The following is a 16783-nucleotide window of genomic DNA, read 5'->3' as shown; positions in this document are numbered from 1 at the left end:
TAGTAAATCTTGTTTTTTCATGTAAACTTTTCCACCCTTTTAGGTAGCTTTTCATGCTTAAATACATAATTATGAAGCAAACGTCCAGATATATTGCCTATAAGAATTTTTCATCTTATTGGCGAATTGATGTGAGAGGTCATTGCTTTTCATTTCTCGTTGAAGTACCACTTTGCACAATAGCTTCGAAATTGACCCTTGTAGCTAAGTTACCGCATGAGTGGTTGACTCAATTAGGGTTGAGTCTCGCTCGATTCTTCACGTTACAGAATCAATATTTGCACAATGTGATTTAGGTAGCAGCATCTTGAAATTTTTGTTGTGATGGACATACTCTCACAATATGTTGACAAACAAAAAATTATAAATCATCTATCTCATGGGTACACGATCGATTCTAAACGGCCTAAAAGTTTCGCATGGTTTACTGTAACAATATTACTGGAAACACGTCAACTTGTAGCTAATTTTTACTTTTTACAATGCAGCAGAACCTGAGATCAAACCTTCTGTTGCTGTCAAACTTAGCAGCCTCCAAAGCAAGCAGAATGACATGAGACTTATGAAATATTGATGCCTGAAGACACGGTTATCGTGTTTACTGTGGTTAGTCCCTTGGGACAGTGTTTGTAGCTGACATTGTAGTTTTCAATTGTTCATTGACTGACAAAGACCATTAAGATGGTCATTCCTCATTCCTTCGACATGGGCCAAAGTTAAAAATAGAAAGTTTACTAAAACGATGCAAATACTATCTAGTGAAATATAATTTTGGAGTTTAAGCACATTTGCTAAAGTTATAGCTCTAGCAGACACATCACCAATATAATGTTCCTCAACAGGGCCACCCATGGAGCTCAAGAGAATATCAAAGAGGGTGAGTGGAGGTAGCTGTGAGTACAGTGGAGATACAAAATTTGGAACCGCCTCAAATCTTTGTTACATCTTTCTATTGAACTCTAGTTTTCTATGTCTAGACCAAACATAAATAATATGAGAGCCATTATAAGCGCATTATGTACTAAACCGCAAAGGCAGTTCCATAATTTGTGTTACCACTGTAGCATTGGTGCAGCGTCTTGTGAAAACGTATTACAAAATCTGCAAAATTTGCCACAACCAACAAGTTTAATATATAATATGTATGCTGTTTATTTTATTATAGGTTTCGTTCAAATAATAAAATTTATAGAAAAAAGCATGAGTTAAAACATTTGCTTAATAAATCTAAAATCTACTAGTTTGAAGACAGTTACATTGTATAAGAATTCTGTTATTCTTTCACTGCTGTTTTTAAAGAGATAATGTGTCATGTTTGAAACCAAGTAATATGTTGTTATTTCATTTATACAAAAGCTAATAGTTATGAACTTTTTATTAAGAAAACTTGGTATTGGGTTTTTAAAGTTTACTAGTACTTAAGGATCTTACGGCCATTTTATGACCTTGAACTTATGGATATGGCAATATATATGATAGTGCTTAATAAATAATGACCAGAAATAATACATTTGTCGAGCCAATGCTTATGATGAACGCAGTGTTTCAACGTATGTTGTGTAGATTGACAAAGCATGAATTAAAATTAAAAAAATTCAATTTTCTGGTGTTCTAGCAAACTGCTGACATTTGGCCTTTCTGTGATTTTTTCAGCCAGATTCTTCTCTATATTAACAAATCTCACTTTTTCATTGCGTTTTGAGTCTGTGTGTCTGTTAATCCACATGTGTGTCTGTTAATCCACATGTGTGTCTGTTAATCCACATGTGTGTCTGTTAATCCACATGTGTGTCTGTTAATCCACATGTGTGTCTGTTAATCCACATGTGTGTCTGTTAATCCACATGTGTGTCTGTTAATCCACATGTGTGTCTGTTAATCCACATGTGTGTCTGTTAATCCACATGTGTGTCTGTTAATCCACATGTGTGTCTGTTAATCCACATGTGTGTCTGTTAATCCACATGTGTGTCTGTTAATCCACATGTGTGTCTGTTAATCCACATAACCACCGTGCATGTGTGTCTGTTAATCCACATAACCACCGTGCATGTGTGTCTGTTAATCCACATAACCGCCGTGCATGTGTGTCTGTTAATCCACATAACCACCGTGCATGTGTGTCTGTTAATCCACATAACCGCCGTGCATGTGTGTCTGTTAATCCACATAACCGCCGTGCGTGTGTGTCTGTTAATCCACATAACCGCCGTGCATGTGTGTCTGTTAATCCACATAACCGCCGTGCGTGTGTGTCTGTTAATCCACATAACCACCGTGCATGTGTGTCTGTTAATCCACATAACCGCCGTGCATGTGTGTCTGTTAATCCACATAACCGCCGTGCGTTTCCACATTTTTGGCCGATTTTGTCCAGCCTTCACTCACATATGCTTTGTGCCTTCCTCCAGGTCAGTAAAATTATTTGGTTTTAAAACCCTGTCTGGCTTCTGAGAGCTACCAGCCTTTAACATCCACCTGCCAGCTGTTGGATTGAAAATTAAAAATATCCGGGGAATTAAGGGCTGACTGCTAATAGAAGCTAATTTTTCAGCTTTACTTCCTAACTGACATGTCTAACAATTTTTTTGCCAAAAAATAATTCTTTTAAGGAATTTGTTTAGCAAAACGAATTTATTTCTTTTTCAATACCCCATATCAACATACAGCCAATCCTTAATTTGTCCTGAGATCTGCTTCATTTGTCAAAATTATCTATTTTGAATAATATATTTTTGTAGGAATACTCTGGAACTCTTAGTTTATCACCGAATCTGTTCAATAAATGCTGTGGGTAAATTTGCATAATAACAAATTAATTCCAGAGAAATGTACATATAAATAAAAAGAAAAATAAAACAAAAACAAACATTTCATAAAAAGAGGTTGTTATTTTTAGGTGAGAGACGTGAATAGAAGGGTAAACTTGTTGGATATGTATATTAGTTTGAATGTAGCTGTAGTGATATAAATATGCCTCCCATAACTTGCTCTAATTTGAACTAGGGAAAGTTGCAACTAATCAAGCTTGAAACTGTATGTTTTTATTATTTGCTGATGTTTATTTTTAGAAGTTTTATGTCCAATTGTTTCCGCTTTTAATTTTGCTTACAAAACTCCGATGATTTGACACGGAGGACTGACATTACAACTGTAAGTTGGTCAAATTAAGTTTGTAAACAATGTCTAATTTATTTTGAAGTTGACCTTGAATTTTTGTCATATTCCTACAACTATCATGTACCTTGTGAGATGATAGTCCTGGCTTTTTGAAAAATTGAACGCGGTCCACACCGACCAATTCAATTAAAGCTAGTGTCTTCAAAGAATTCGAGGTTTGAAAATGCTGCTAAATACAATATTTTGTATTTAATCGTAAATGTTCAGATTAATTTTCAGCTTCGTTTTTATCCTGTAACTTGCTTTTTGCTCATTTGACTGTTAGTCTAAGGGGTCATACAAAGATGGTACCATATGTCGTGGCGATGTTGTTGGTCTTCACAGAGTCCGATGCTCTGCCAAATCACTCAAAATCTGTTCTAATTATTACTATTAGTACGATGACAGTCCTGCTCGCCGTGAGAGATCATCAGGGGTAATAAGTATGTGCATAATTATTTCATGGTGCAGTTGGTAGTTTGCTTGTCTGGAGATCTGTATATCTGGATTTTCTTCTTGCGTGGTTCAGTCTTTTTTCCTAATGCTCTTAGCATTGCTTCAGACAAACACAGGTCTTATTATAGTAAAGATTATTATGGTTGATTTTTCTCAAAATTAGTTGGTATTTCATACTGGAATCTGGCCAGGGAGCCTAACCTTGCAGCTCTACCACCTTTCTCAAAGAGCGAAAAGATCGAAATAGGCATAGTTGTTTGGCGCTACTATAGCGCGAGGTCTACCAAATTATAGTGTGAGATCTATTTCCAGTTAGTACCATAGCGTGACGTCTACTGCTGAATTATTCGTCCTTCATAGATAAAACGCATTTCACACATTAGTTTACGGAATAAACATTTAATCTGTACATATCTTAGAAATTACTTGTAAAAATAATTGAAATTTAAATGACATTACAAAAAAGAATAAAGGTAAAAAATAAATATGTTATATGTTATAAATTTTATATATTTTTATACAATATGAATATACTATATAAAACATGCATAAATATTAATATAAATTTGTCTCCAGATGAATGTGTCTACGAACGTTGGTCATGCAGTCGACCTCACCCCTCACTTGGGTAGGCCACGTATGGTGGTAGACCTCACTCTATAGTAGCACCAGTTGTTTCTGTCTGCTTTGGTTTTTTCTTATTCCGGTATCAAAAAATCTTTTCAGTTTGCTACCGATGTAAGTGCCTCCACAACTGCAAACATCGCAGTCTCAAAATTTACTTAACCTATGTAACTCTTAGACAATATTCATGTATTTGCAACAAAACTTGCTCTCACGCCACGATGCCAGCTTCCATTTGCAATGTGATAGCTTAGCAGCCGAGACTGCAGCATCCCTTTCATCATATGCCCAACCTCTCTGGTTAGCAGAATGTTTCACAATTCCCTTTTTTGACGAGCCGAACCAATTGTATTAATTTACTTTTGAGAACTGTCAGTTAAATTGGTTATGGCAGAGTTATTCAAATAGCATTCACAGGGTATTGTATTACCTAACTATGTAAAACGTTGAGAAGACACGATTGGCTTTTAACGTGACACCTATTCAACAAGCTGGAATAGACATGCGGTTACGATACTTGAGATGCGCCGTAAGTGAGGAAACAGTGAACAGACGAGAAACTGATATGAACGATCAATATTTGTTAGCCATATTATATGACTCAGTTAGCTTAGGCAACCTCCGATATCAAATTAACTTTCAGCTTATTAATTCGACTAACCACTTGGCCTTCCTGTCCTCCTGGATTCCACATCAATATCTCTATCACTCACGAGCTACGATAATGAGTGCAAACAGTGATTGCGCGAGGTCGGTATAGTTGTAACAATGTTTATTGTTCTAGTACGTTGTTTGATCTGCAGACCACCGCGGCGCTCGACTGGTCTTTATGTATTTAGAATGCATTGCAAAGTACTTGGCCCAGGCTATGTCATATCTCAAATGTACTGTACCTAGTGGTGCAAGTTGCTGGTGGAAAAATGCAAAGGATAACTCTTTTCACTCACATTATTGTAACTAAACGATCAATTGTGTCTGACAAAAATTAAATTGTTTTGGAAAATGGTTTCAACAGTAAGGTTGGATGCCTTAAGCCATACCCTCCTGTATATAATGGTTATACAAAACTAACAAAATTTGACCAATTCTTGGAGTTGTCTATGTCTCTTAAAGCTTGCATCACTGGATTTATCTATTTACTCATTTCACAATTGTAGGAAATATCACACTTTTAGCTTAATAGTTGAAAGCAAAGTATGGAGTTGTCTTCTTACATCAACAAATAAGTGGGTGTACATCTATTTGTAAACTAAATAGATACATTGATGTATTAATGACTGTGTACAGTAAAAATCAACTAATCTCTTACTATTCTATGAAATCTTCCATTTTTAAACATGAAACACAATGGAAGAGCATTTATGATATGCATATGACAAACATTTTCTATTCCACGACACAAACACACTACATCTACCGTTGCGTGTTTCAGTTTATGAACTTTCTGTTACTACAACTTTCAATTCACTAGCCTGACTCCTCCGCAATGATTAATGCATGTAACGCATTTAATGCATGTAACGCATTTAATGCATGTAACGCATTTAATGCATGTAACGCATTTAATGAAAAACATCATTTTGTTAAAGGTTGACTTGCAACAAAATTTACATTACCGTTATTTGATATGAAAAGATCCACCATGTCTTACTCTATTGTGTTGTAGGTGCAAAATATGTGGAAATGTGATTACAAGCTCTTAAAAGCTCAAAAACGAACAGAAAATCGCCACACGAGACCGCCGTAGTTTGGATTCCCTTTCCAAGATGGCTCAAATGTGATGTAGTTGCGAGAGATGGTTTCTGTTTACACTTTCTTGCAACCTTATTCGTCGAAATATTTTCACAAATATACTTCACGCATTTAATAAAAGTATGTCTATTGTTCTTACGCGTCTGTTTTATCGTCATCATAATGCTGTCACTTTTAGCACTGATATCTTATAACTTACTGTAGAAATTTGTTTAATTTTTAGCCTTAGCTTGAAGGAGTACATATCATTGTCTGACAATCATGACGAGCCTGTTGGTCACCTGTGATAATCGAAAAGTGCTGCAAAAATTATTTGCGAAGTATTGGGTCACATGATCAGATTACGACTTGCCGATTAGACCAGGCCAAAACAAAACTGTAAAATAGCGAGCATCTATATTTGATACGGGGTCTTCGGTAAAACCCAAAGTGTTTGTCATAAACTAGTACTACGATAAGTTTTATATTGAGCTTTGTATTGGCCTTTCAATTCACGTGAGAACATACGTGACAAGACGATAACAAAATTTCGTGGCTACGTCATCGAAATAAAGAGATTCCAATCTACAGCGGCTTTTCGTTTTTGAGCTTTTAAAAGCTTGTGATCACATTTCCACATATTTGGCACCTACAACACAACAGAGTAAGACATGGTGAATCTTTTGATACCAAATAACTGTAATGTGAATTTTGTTGCAAGTCAACCTTTAATAATTACTAATGCCAATAAAGAGTTACACATACACGATAAAACAGTTTGTCATCAGGCATTGTATTTATACTAAGCAATAAGTTTCAGTGTTTGAGAGGATATATGTTCATACATTATTGTTGCCAAACATAACAAACTAAGTGAATTTCAATAATGTCGCTGCCATATAATGTTAAATCAATTCTTTTACAAACTAGATAATGCCAGACAATAAGTTTATAATAGACAATAGTAGCAGAAGAGAAACACTTAAAATGCAATACCTCCTGCTCTGACAAAACAAAAAGAGAAAATGCTACTTGAAGCAGCTATGGTTTGCTAGAGACCAGCGCCAGAGCCAACTAGACTTGAATACTGTGTTGTTTAGTGGTGTAGAGGTCAATAAGGCATTAAATAGCGGCAGTGGAAACCAGTAGGTCAGTGTAAGGTACATTTCTACATAGCTGCATATGAGGGGTTCCTAAAGTTCACTGTGTGGATGAATGGTGGCCCGTACACGGAGGACTGACATCTCATTCTTGAATGAGTCCGAGTTAGACACTGCAAGAAAATTGGTGATGAGACAGGGCAGAGAAGAGACTCACTGAAAATTAATTTGTACTCCAAAGCAGCAACTTTTAGCAGCAATTGATGACCTATAAAACAAGTGGTGATACATATTTTGTAATAAGAAGCGAGTTTTTCGGCAACAATTGACGGACCATAAAAATAGTGATACAGGCCAATGTTTTATGGCAGCAAAGTTTAGACAGAAGTAACATTTTGATGTTTGAAGATACTACCTAATACGGTATTGCTGCTGTTCGATAATCCCCACACTGACTGTATATTGGCCAATTTTGTCACCGATTTAAGACTTTTTTAACAACACCTTTCTAGCTTTATTAATCAAAACAGGAATTGGTGGGCTTATTTTTTTTGGCAACTTTCCAAAAGACAAAAATTAGACTCAGGATTGAAAATAATTAGCCAATGAAGTGCGAGCAGTACAGAAACACTCTGCGCTAATCCCACCAGACTGGACCTAATGCTGATGTTATTGCATAACATTTCCAACCGTCAGCCCCTGAGTTTATAAGAACAAGTGATCGATCTGTGCAGCTCCACCTTAACATTTGTAAACCATCATAGAAACAAAAGCTTAAATTTTAGTGAGTTCAAATGTTATTTTGAAAATTGTGATGGACTTCTAATAATATAAATGCTAGGTTTATAGTATTTTTTTGAAATACAAAAGACAATTTAACCCTTTCGTGTGCAAGTTTTTTTGGGCTATTTGAGACCCCCTGGGCAGATTAATCTTTTACAAATTGATTTAAAAAAAAATCATTGATACACTTTTATTTATGATATTGTATATGCGTATTATGTTTTTATTATACAGGTAAATACAAATAAACATTTATAAGTCAAATTTTTATATAAGTGTTTCTCTAGCTATAGTTATTTTGGAAGCCTTTGCCCGTGCAGAGGCCTACACCACAGTCTTGACATCATGTGCTTATTATTGTTCCTCTATAGCTTTGCTTTTGCCTACAGCCTTCGGAGGACGCCATGACAGTAAAAGAAAGTTGTTGCACTCTGGGAAAATATTCAGAAAGCAGTAACAGAAGCATAAACAAGCTACAAACAAAAATCTACATTTTATTCAAATACGTTTTTATTTCGGATTTTTCGTTCGTTTAGTATTGCAAAAACGATCTTTTTTTCTTCTTAAAACGGCTAATTTTTTGATTGATAACAAAGACCAATATATTTTATTTTACTATTAATAAAATTAAATGAAAAAACACAATAAGCTCACCAGAAATCAATTTATAAAAAACGTTGGCGTAGCGACTTAATAGTCGCTCAGCCCATTGGCATTAGTATCGCGAAACAACAATAATGTCGCTATGCCTGCAAAAGGGTTAAAATTGGAATACACATAAATATATTTATATATATAGAATATATATATATATAAATACACATTATAATCAGTTCGAAACTAAAATATGGAGGGGCCAAACGCTTTAACAGAAACATGCTGAATTTCTCACAGAATACATTCTTTCTGTTTGTTGATGGCGATTTGAGAATGAGTGAGACAAAACCAGCCAACTTACGATGTATGAATATACTCTATGACTTTACCTATCAGAGGATTAGATCAGCCAGTATGTCTGCAGCTGTCTCGGTCAATAAGTTTATAATTAATATCTTGCAAAAGTCAGCAAAATGTATCACACTCTCCTTGAATTGAATCGAAAGCTGCCGAAGAATGGAAACTCCAAAATCAATTCCCCATTAAATTACACAGGAATTATTAACCATATAGCCAAGAACTGCAAGCAAGATGGCCTGCACAGATTAAAGCATGAATATTAACAGCTAATGCCAATATATCACTATGTTTTCATGACACAATTAATCTGCGAGTCATTCACAAGATGGACACGAAAAAACCTACAAGTGAAGCAAGTTTTGCTATTCGCAAATTTTTATCGAATGTTTTACGCTTGCGAAAGATGGAAACCACACTTGTGAATGATAAGCAAGAAAATGCCGGACAAGCTACTCCATTTTAAACATTTCCACATTTGAATCGTTCTTATTTCGAAAGCGTACTGCCAAGCGAGACATCAGTGCCCCACTATGACATCTCACATAGAAATCTATATCTTTTTTGACAAAGCTTCTGCATTAATCCGCAACATACGAATATCCATTGAAACACTTATTCAACGTGCAGACAATTCCAAATCCGCAGGATAGAAACAGTGTACGACCGGTAGAAAAAGGCTATAAGTAATAGGAGTGGGTAAACAAGGACCTACCTGTGTTTGTACCATGGTTAACAACCAGGTTGTCATCAGGCAGTTTAGTCTCATGGTCCTTCTGAAACAGGAAATACAATTTAAACTAAACCGCATTCGATTAAGACAACAAAGACAAAAAACAATACAGAAAACCTTATGACTGAGGAACAATGGATAAGGTATCCATATATTTAATAACAAACTATAACATGATGCACATGATAAAACTAACTTTGACGCCATCAGAAGATGATTTATGACTTTCAAAAGTTTCGGCATTTGATTTATTAAAACAAAAACCAACTTTGATGAATATATTAATATCTTACAAAACAAAGCTGCTAACTTGAAAAACTTTTGAAAGTTTAAATTTAAAAAATGCTAGCAATAACGGATTACGGATAAACCTGCATAATTCTAGAACAGGCATCTCCAGAGGTTATGAATATCAAATCATAAAAACCCATATATTTGAAACAGTATCTAGGAACTAATGGTAAAAGTATGGACCAAAGTAACACTTTGAGATATGAGTGTCTTGACATATGAGCAATTTGAGATAAGAGGAAATTTTGACCAAATTTTTGCCTTGAGTTACGGAGACAAATTTGAGATACGAGCATATGAAACGGTTATTGACGTGGTTACTGAGTGGCCGAGAATTCGGGATGCTGCTCACAAAACAGTATCGATCAATCTTTCTCGTCTGATCAGTGTGAGAAAGTTTAACAAGACTGGCTAAAGTAGAAGGTGAAAGTGAGTCAAAAAGCGAGACAAAAAAGCCAAGCTGGAAAAAGAAACATGAAGATCAAAACAAGATTAGAATTAAGTTCAGAGTCACATGAGATTAAAACTTATTTTTAAGTATGTGTGTAGCATGGTAAATCAATTTAAGTTAAATTTTAAGTTTATGTTATGATGCGTAGTTTCACAAAAGTGTAGCGTACCAAACGCATTGCTGTCAAATAACTCTTACATCACTGTTCGTCACTACCATCTGTCTCGAAAGTAAGAACTCCATACAGTACTCTACATTATAATGTTACATTTTATTGCAGAACATAACCAATAGATAGCTATTTGTTACTTTGTGAGCTTAAATGTTGAACTAGAATGATTAAAAACATGTTTTTCCATTGCATTATCCTGTTTTGAGGTGGTTTTTCAAAGGTTGGGATAATCAGATTAATCCGTATTTAGTTATTATACGCAGGAAAAGCTGACTTGAGAATGGAGGAGATACGAGTGAATCAAACTACAGGCTCGGTCACGGAACGCATTAAGCTCATATCTCAAGGTGTTACTGTATTGAACAATAATCATGCAACTTTAAATCACAGTTGTCTTCTCAAGCATATGCAAAAACCTGAGAAGGCAAACTCCGTAATGCACAACCAACCTGTAGGTAAGATTGTAGGCCTTAGCTATAATATAGAAAATTAAACTATCCATGGGCTATTCATTCTCTAGACCAGACGTCGGCAACCTTTTCCACTCAAAGAGCCATTTGGACCCGTTTTTCGCAAGAAAAAACACAATGGGAGCCACAAACCCCCTTTAATACTTTTAATTACAAAAAATAAATACTTCATCCACTTTTTTGTTTAGCTTTTAATGCTTATATACCACGTTTACACCATAAAACGAAATGGTGTGGCATGTATAATGATTTAATTGCTGAGAAAACAAAATTACACTTTTGCAAACAACAACAAAATAGTTTTGGCTGTTTTATTGTCGCATAAATTGTTATAAGGTGTACTACCTGTATTAGTGTTGTTGTTTGTCAGTAGTGTTGTTGAGGATATTGCAGTCCTAAGTGGCTGGCCAGCCTTACTAGATTTATAATTGTTTAACCCCGTTTGTTGACATAATACTAAAAGGTATCTCATAGCGATCCCTTTGGAAAACCTGGTAGTACGTTTTCTGTACTTTTATGTTAAAGTTAAAGCCACATGACAATCATGTGATAAGGTACTAGTAATAATAGAACGTAAATAAAGACCCATAACAAGCAAAAATGTTTGATTTCTCACTATAATTACATTTTTTAAATTGTCTTACGAAATCTAGTTATAAAACTTCTATAGTTTTATGAATTACTTGGCATATAGAGAAGGAAAAAAATCCAATGTCAGAGGGAGCCGCAGTGAGGGAATGAAAAAGCCGCATGCGGCTCCGGAGCCACAGGTTGCCGACCCCTGCTCTAGACATAATAAATCTATGACTATAAGCTGGCTTTATCTGAACATTAGACATGGAACAAACTTGAATAACTTTATAAGGATTTGAATGAGACCTTATCTGCATTCCACTAACATCTGATGACATGAGCGATGAACCAAAAATTGACGGTCTTCAGGAACGACGATCATTTCAGAAACACAAAAGACACTTCGATCTTTAAAATGTTATAACTTTAGAAACATAGTCTTAAATATCGTTTGTATTGAGTCAGTAAGTTTAGCCTATAAAAACTTACAAAAACTTTGCCGCTTTTCACATCGGCATTGACCATATGTACGGAAATGGCCTCAAACATAAGATATGACTGGACATCAGGGCGCTCTATAACGCAGAGGACATCTTTGTGGTCCTTACTCCTCTTCATTGTAATAGTCCAGTGCTGGAAAAGAATTGATACAAGAACAATATTTAATAATATATTTAATAATATGCGTATTTATATAGTATTTGACAATATTTACATAATATTTATTAATATTTATAATACATTTATATAATGTTTAATAATATTTATAATATAATTATATAATAATATTTATAATATATTTATATAATATTTAATAGTATTTATAATATATTTATATAATATTTAATAGCATTGATAATATTTTTATATAATGTTTAATAAACCCAACATTGCTTGTGATTTCTATCATTGTCAACACAAATTATTACATAGTTTCATCACAGCTATCTGAAGGATTTCATTGAGGGCAATTATCGTTACTGCATATGAAGAAACATGATTGTGTTTGTAATCAGTTAGATCATTGTGCATTTATACAGAAAATCAAAGTTCTAAGATATACAATAGGGCCTGACATCGCTTTCAGTGGTCCCCCTTATTCACATTACATAAGCCGTAGGTAGCGTTACATACGTAGGTAACACACGGAGCCCTGGCAGTCTGCTCTTATGAGTCTTTCCTTACGTGAAAATTTGTTTAATTTTTTAACGCCACGGAGCTCCACTCGTATTATAGCAAAGATGTGGTAACTGTGGCCAGATTGACACAGATGGGAGGCTGTCAGTATCCTATGCCGTATGTCACGAGTCCTAGTCTGGTACATAACAATTTTTTATGAAACACATCAATTACCTTCACTGAGATGGTTTCAAGCAAGGTTACACTGTAGGTGTAATACGCGCATACATAGTCGAGACCATGTATAGTCGAGACCTGTATAATGCACAAATCTTACAACCATTTTGATGCATTGTCAGATACATTCACGAGTGGTTCCCACCAACCAGCGGATACACCGACACAGTCGTAATTCATACAGTAGTAATTCATACAGTATACATTCATACAGTATACATTCATACAGTATACATTCTAGGTGTACATTCTAGGTGTACACTTAAAGGCATAAGAAGCCGAGCGTATAAGTTTTAAAAGTTCAAATGTAAAATGGTTCAAGCGTTTCTTATTGGAAACAGAACATACCAATTATTACAGAAATAAAAAAATAAAAAATATATGCATGTAAAAAGCAATTTCAAATTTATTTTCAGTTGTACATCATCTACACTCTCTTTGTGCATATGGCCTTTTTTGTTTGCGCTCACATATCACCATGACGATATCAACTCAACAAGTGAGCGAGACTGAATCTGCTGAACGTGGTTGTAAGTGAAAGCACATGTAAGCCACACAGGTCGTAACTCAAATAGTTACTGCATTGACTAATGACGATATGTACATAAGTGTTAACGTTTTATAAAGACTGCTACTAGCCTACTTAAAGTCAGAATAAACAAACAGTATCCATTGTTCAATGATCAATTGTAAGACAAGCTAAACGCTCTTCAATTGTCTTACAGGATATTTTCGCCCCTTTTTCCCTGGGATAAGTTTATCTGGCTCTACAATAGTATTGACTGACGAAATAATGAGTGACGAGTAATGATGCAAGGTTAGCTTTGCAATATACCAACGAGATAGAGGGCCAAACTCACCTCTTTGGTACCTCCTTCCGCTGAGTAGGTAAACCGGCATGTGACGCCAAACTACAACCAACAGAGCAAAAATAAACATTTCCATTTTCACTTCATTGTCCATAAATGTACAACTAAATTTTATGACACATGCATTTAGTGGTCCAAAAAGAATTGGCTAAATATCTGATCTGTAACACGATAGAAAAAATATCAAAACAATTATTGAAAAATATATATTGAAAAAAGTGATAATTTTTACAAAAAATTTGTAAGCGAATCAGTGTGCAGTACTGAATGAAAGTATCCAGCTTACACATACAGGGAAGGTGGCTCAAAACCCTGAGAACACGGCATAAAGATAAAATCATTGCTCTGACTTTCAAGGCCCCGAAGTATAAATTGATGAAAAGATCACATGGCTGTAATATAATTGTCCTGTTATACATCTAAAAAACCATAACATCATCTTTTCATTGATAAGGTGGTTTTGTGCGAGGCAATTATCAATTTGGAGAAAATGTTTAAATTTTAAAAGCCCATCAGTGATACAAAAACACTTGCAACTTGTTAGCCAAGGCAGATTTGAGATTACCAAACACTATTCTGATTAGATTTAAAAAGGAACCAGGTATAAAAGAATCATTTTCATAACATGGCATGGGAGAGACCAATAACCTGAAACGTTGAAATATTCTTCCATGACAAATTGTAGAAAAAATGACTATCTTCACAGAGTAATTTCCCCAATGCTTTCAATTCAACAGTTGAAAACTCAAAGAATTCAAGAATCATAAATATGACAGAACTGAATCAATAAATATCAAGTTTTTAAACATGAATGATTGTCCATGTACACTGCGCCTATTAAACAATGGATTTAACTAAATGTTAACCCTTTTGCTGGGGAAACGACATAAACGTTTTTTATCGGTCCCGTGGGCAGATGACATTTACGTCGTTTTGGTTAGAGGTTAATAAAGTCATCGCCTAGTAACACCGGAAAAGGATATCAATGTTATTAAACCCTAAATATTGTCAGTATTCATCTCTGAATAACGAGATGTAACAACCATCTGAGGGTGCATTACGTAATGATACTGGTTAAAGAAAACGGAAACGCGATCCTACTAAAAATGGGTCGAGAAGAAATGAGTTGGCAAACAACTGGACATTTTAAATGAAAATCTAAAATTGCCTATGTTCCAGCGATGATCAAGTATCTTTTGACTGATTGATATGATAATAATTCAGATGATGGTGGTAATGTAAATGCTAACGACTTCAAATGCAATGACAAAAGTGATGGTTATAGTAGCTTGGATGATGATAAAGGAACAAAAAAAACAATATGGTTTAAGGACTGTAGCAATTGTCTGTGCTGAAAAGAATGTTTCAAAGCATACTATATATAAGCAGTTGTTGAAATTCATATGTGAAAAAACCTTGATGTACAAAATAACTTGCTAATACAAATAAATTTGAGTTCAAGCCATGCACGTTCATAGACTACCGATTGTATTGAATTTTCAACGAAAACTACATAGGCTTCGGTTATTTCTGGGAGACTTTGACCCATCGAAAAGGGTTAATGTAAACATGTAAACTATTTCCAATGCAAATTTTGGCTTTTAAAAATCTAAAAACTGGTGTAATGTGCAGTGCCAAGATACATCTATTAAATTAAGAATTCAATTTAGCAGAACCAGTATTCCTAGTAGCATCAATAGTATGCCTACAACTACCAGTTAACGAGGACCAGCATTCTTCTGCAAGATTCTTTAAAAAACAGAACCACCCACCACATATGGTTAGTTCTATGTTTACACCGCAAAAAACATACAACCTGTTACACCACTATGCAGTACTAAAGAGATTAGAACAAAACTTACAGCTTCATGTTCTACTTGCTGCTCTATTCCAGCAGGTTTCAGCTCAAAATCATATGTCTCTGTTGCAATGAGAGAGGGAATGCAGATGGAAAGAAACAGAATTGAACTCAGCAAAGTTGGCATCATGAAACTGTGTTTAAGGACGAATCTCTACAAAGCCAGTCACTTATGCAACATACAATTTCTTTGTTATTTATTATTCAAGTATGGAGAATTTTAAAATTATAAAAATGTTATATAACTATGTGTTATAAAATAATGGCATAGAAATCCCCAGCATAAATAATAGAACCAAAACAAGAGGATTTCTCATGAGTCTTCCTCATATCTGGGATGACAAGTAAAATATCACATAATTATACAAATATTTCTATATAACCAGCTTGCTTTAACACGACGTTAACCCAAAACAATACTAATTACCTTCAAAAATGTGAGCTCGAGTTGCACTCCTAAACAGGATGTTTGTGTTTTAAGTTATAACCTTCAACAGTTTGAGTAACACTGGTGGCTGCATTAGCTATACCAAGGATCATATATGTTGGAGTTTTGATCACTGCGTATTGGATAAAAATCCTAATTACCATGTAATCGGAAGATTTAAACGAAGCCCTACTAAAAAATAGTAGCAAAAATACTACTAGCAAAAATAGCTCGAAAGAGCATAAACTTGCAGTTGAAGAATGATAGGAGATTAACCACTAATCTAAGCTGCTTATAAAATTAATCAGTTGAAGATTTTTTAAAAGGTTAGTGCATTTTCACAGTTTTGCTTACAATATGTGTGCCTTATTTAAAATGAATGCAATTCATGTAATGCCTCCGAGAAAAATGTTCCGAAGTTTCGGCGGCATTTGCAACACTTGTCTTACGACTACTAGTCCTACGATATACGCTAAACTACCCAATTTGGTTATTCATTTATTATGTATAAGGTTGATACTGAGCTACATTAACTGCTTAGCTTAAATAGACTCAACACTATTAATAAATATACACGTCGCGTCGGTGGTATATCTAATAACTTTAGCGATATGCAAGTGTTTTAATATGTTTAATGAAACTGAAAATAAATATATGCAAAAAAACTTCAATCTGACTAGACTGATGAAATTTTCCGGAAGAGGTCAATTTACATTGCAGTACGCCAAATAAAATTACATATATGACTAGATGTATAAACAAATATAATTACGTAC

General features: G+C 34.7%; 1 protein-coding gene across 1 annotated transcript; it reads right to left on the bottom strand.

The window, feature by feature from the left end:
- Positions 1 to 6747: 6747 nt before the first annotated feature.
- Positions 6748 to 15734, bottom strand: LOC137391588 (myeloid-derived growth factor-like). Its single transcript, XM_068078101.1, has 5 exons — positions 15585 to 15734; positions 13714 to 13764; positions 11987 to 12130; positions 9523 to 9583; positions 6748 to 7243 (listed from the first exon to the last, which is right to left on the bottom strand). Exons 1-5 carry the CDS (start codon positions 15708 to 15710, stop codon positions 7164 to 7166), a joined length of 462 nt encoding a protein of 153 aa, XP_067934202.1. The 5' UTR covers positions 15711 to 15734; the 3' UTR covers positions 6748 to 7163.
- Between the last annotated feature and the right edge of the window lie 1049 nt (positions 15735 to 16783).

Source organism: Watersipora subatra, chromosome 3 (genome assembly GCF_963576615.1).
Source record: "Watersipora subatra chromosome 3, tzWatSuba1.1, whole genome shotgun sequence".
In the NCBI taxonomy this organism is placed as follows: domain Eukaryota; kingdom Metazoa; phylum Bryozoa; class Gymnolaemata; order Cheilostomatida; family Watersiporidae; genus Watersipora; species Watersipora subatra.
This window is presented reverse-complemented; position numbering and strand designations above follow the sequence as displayed.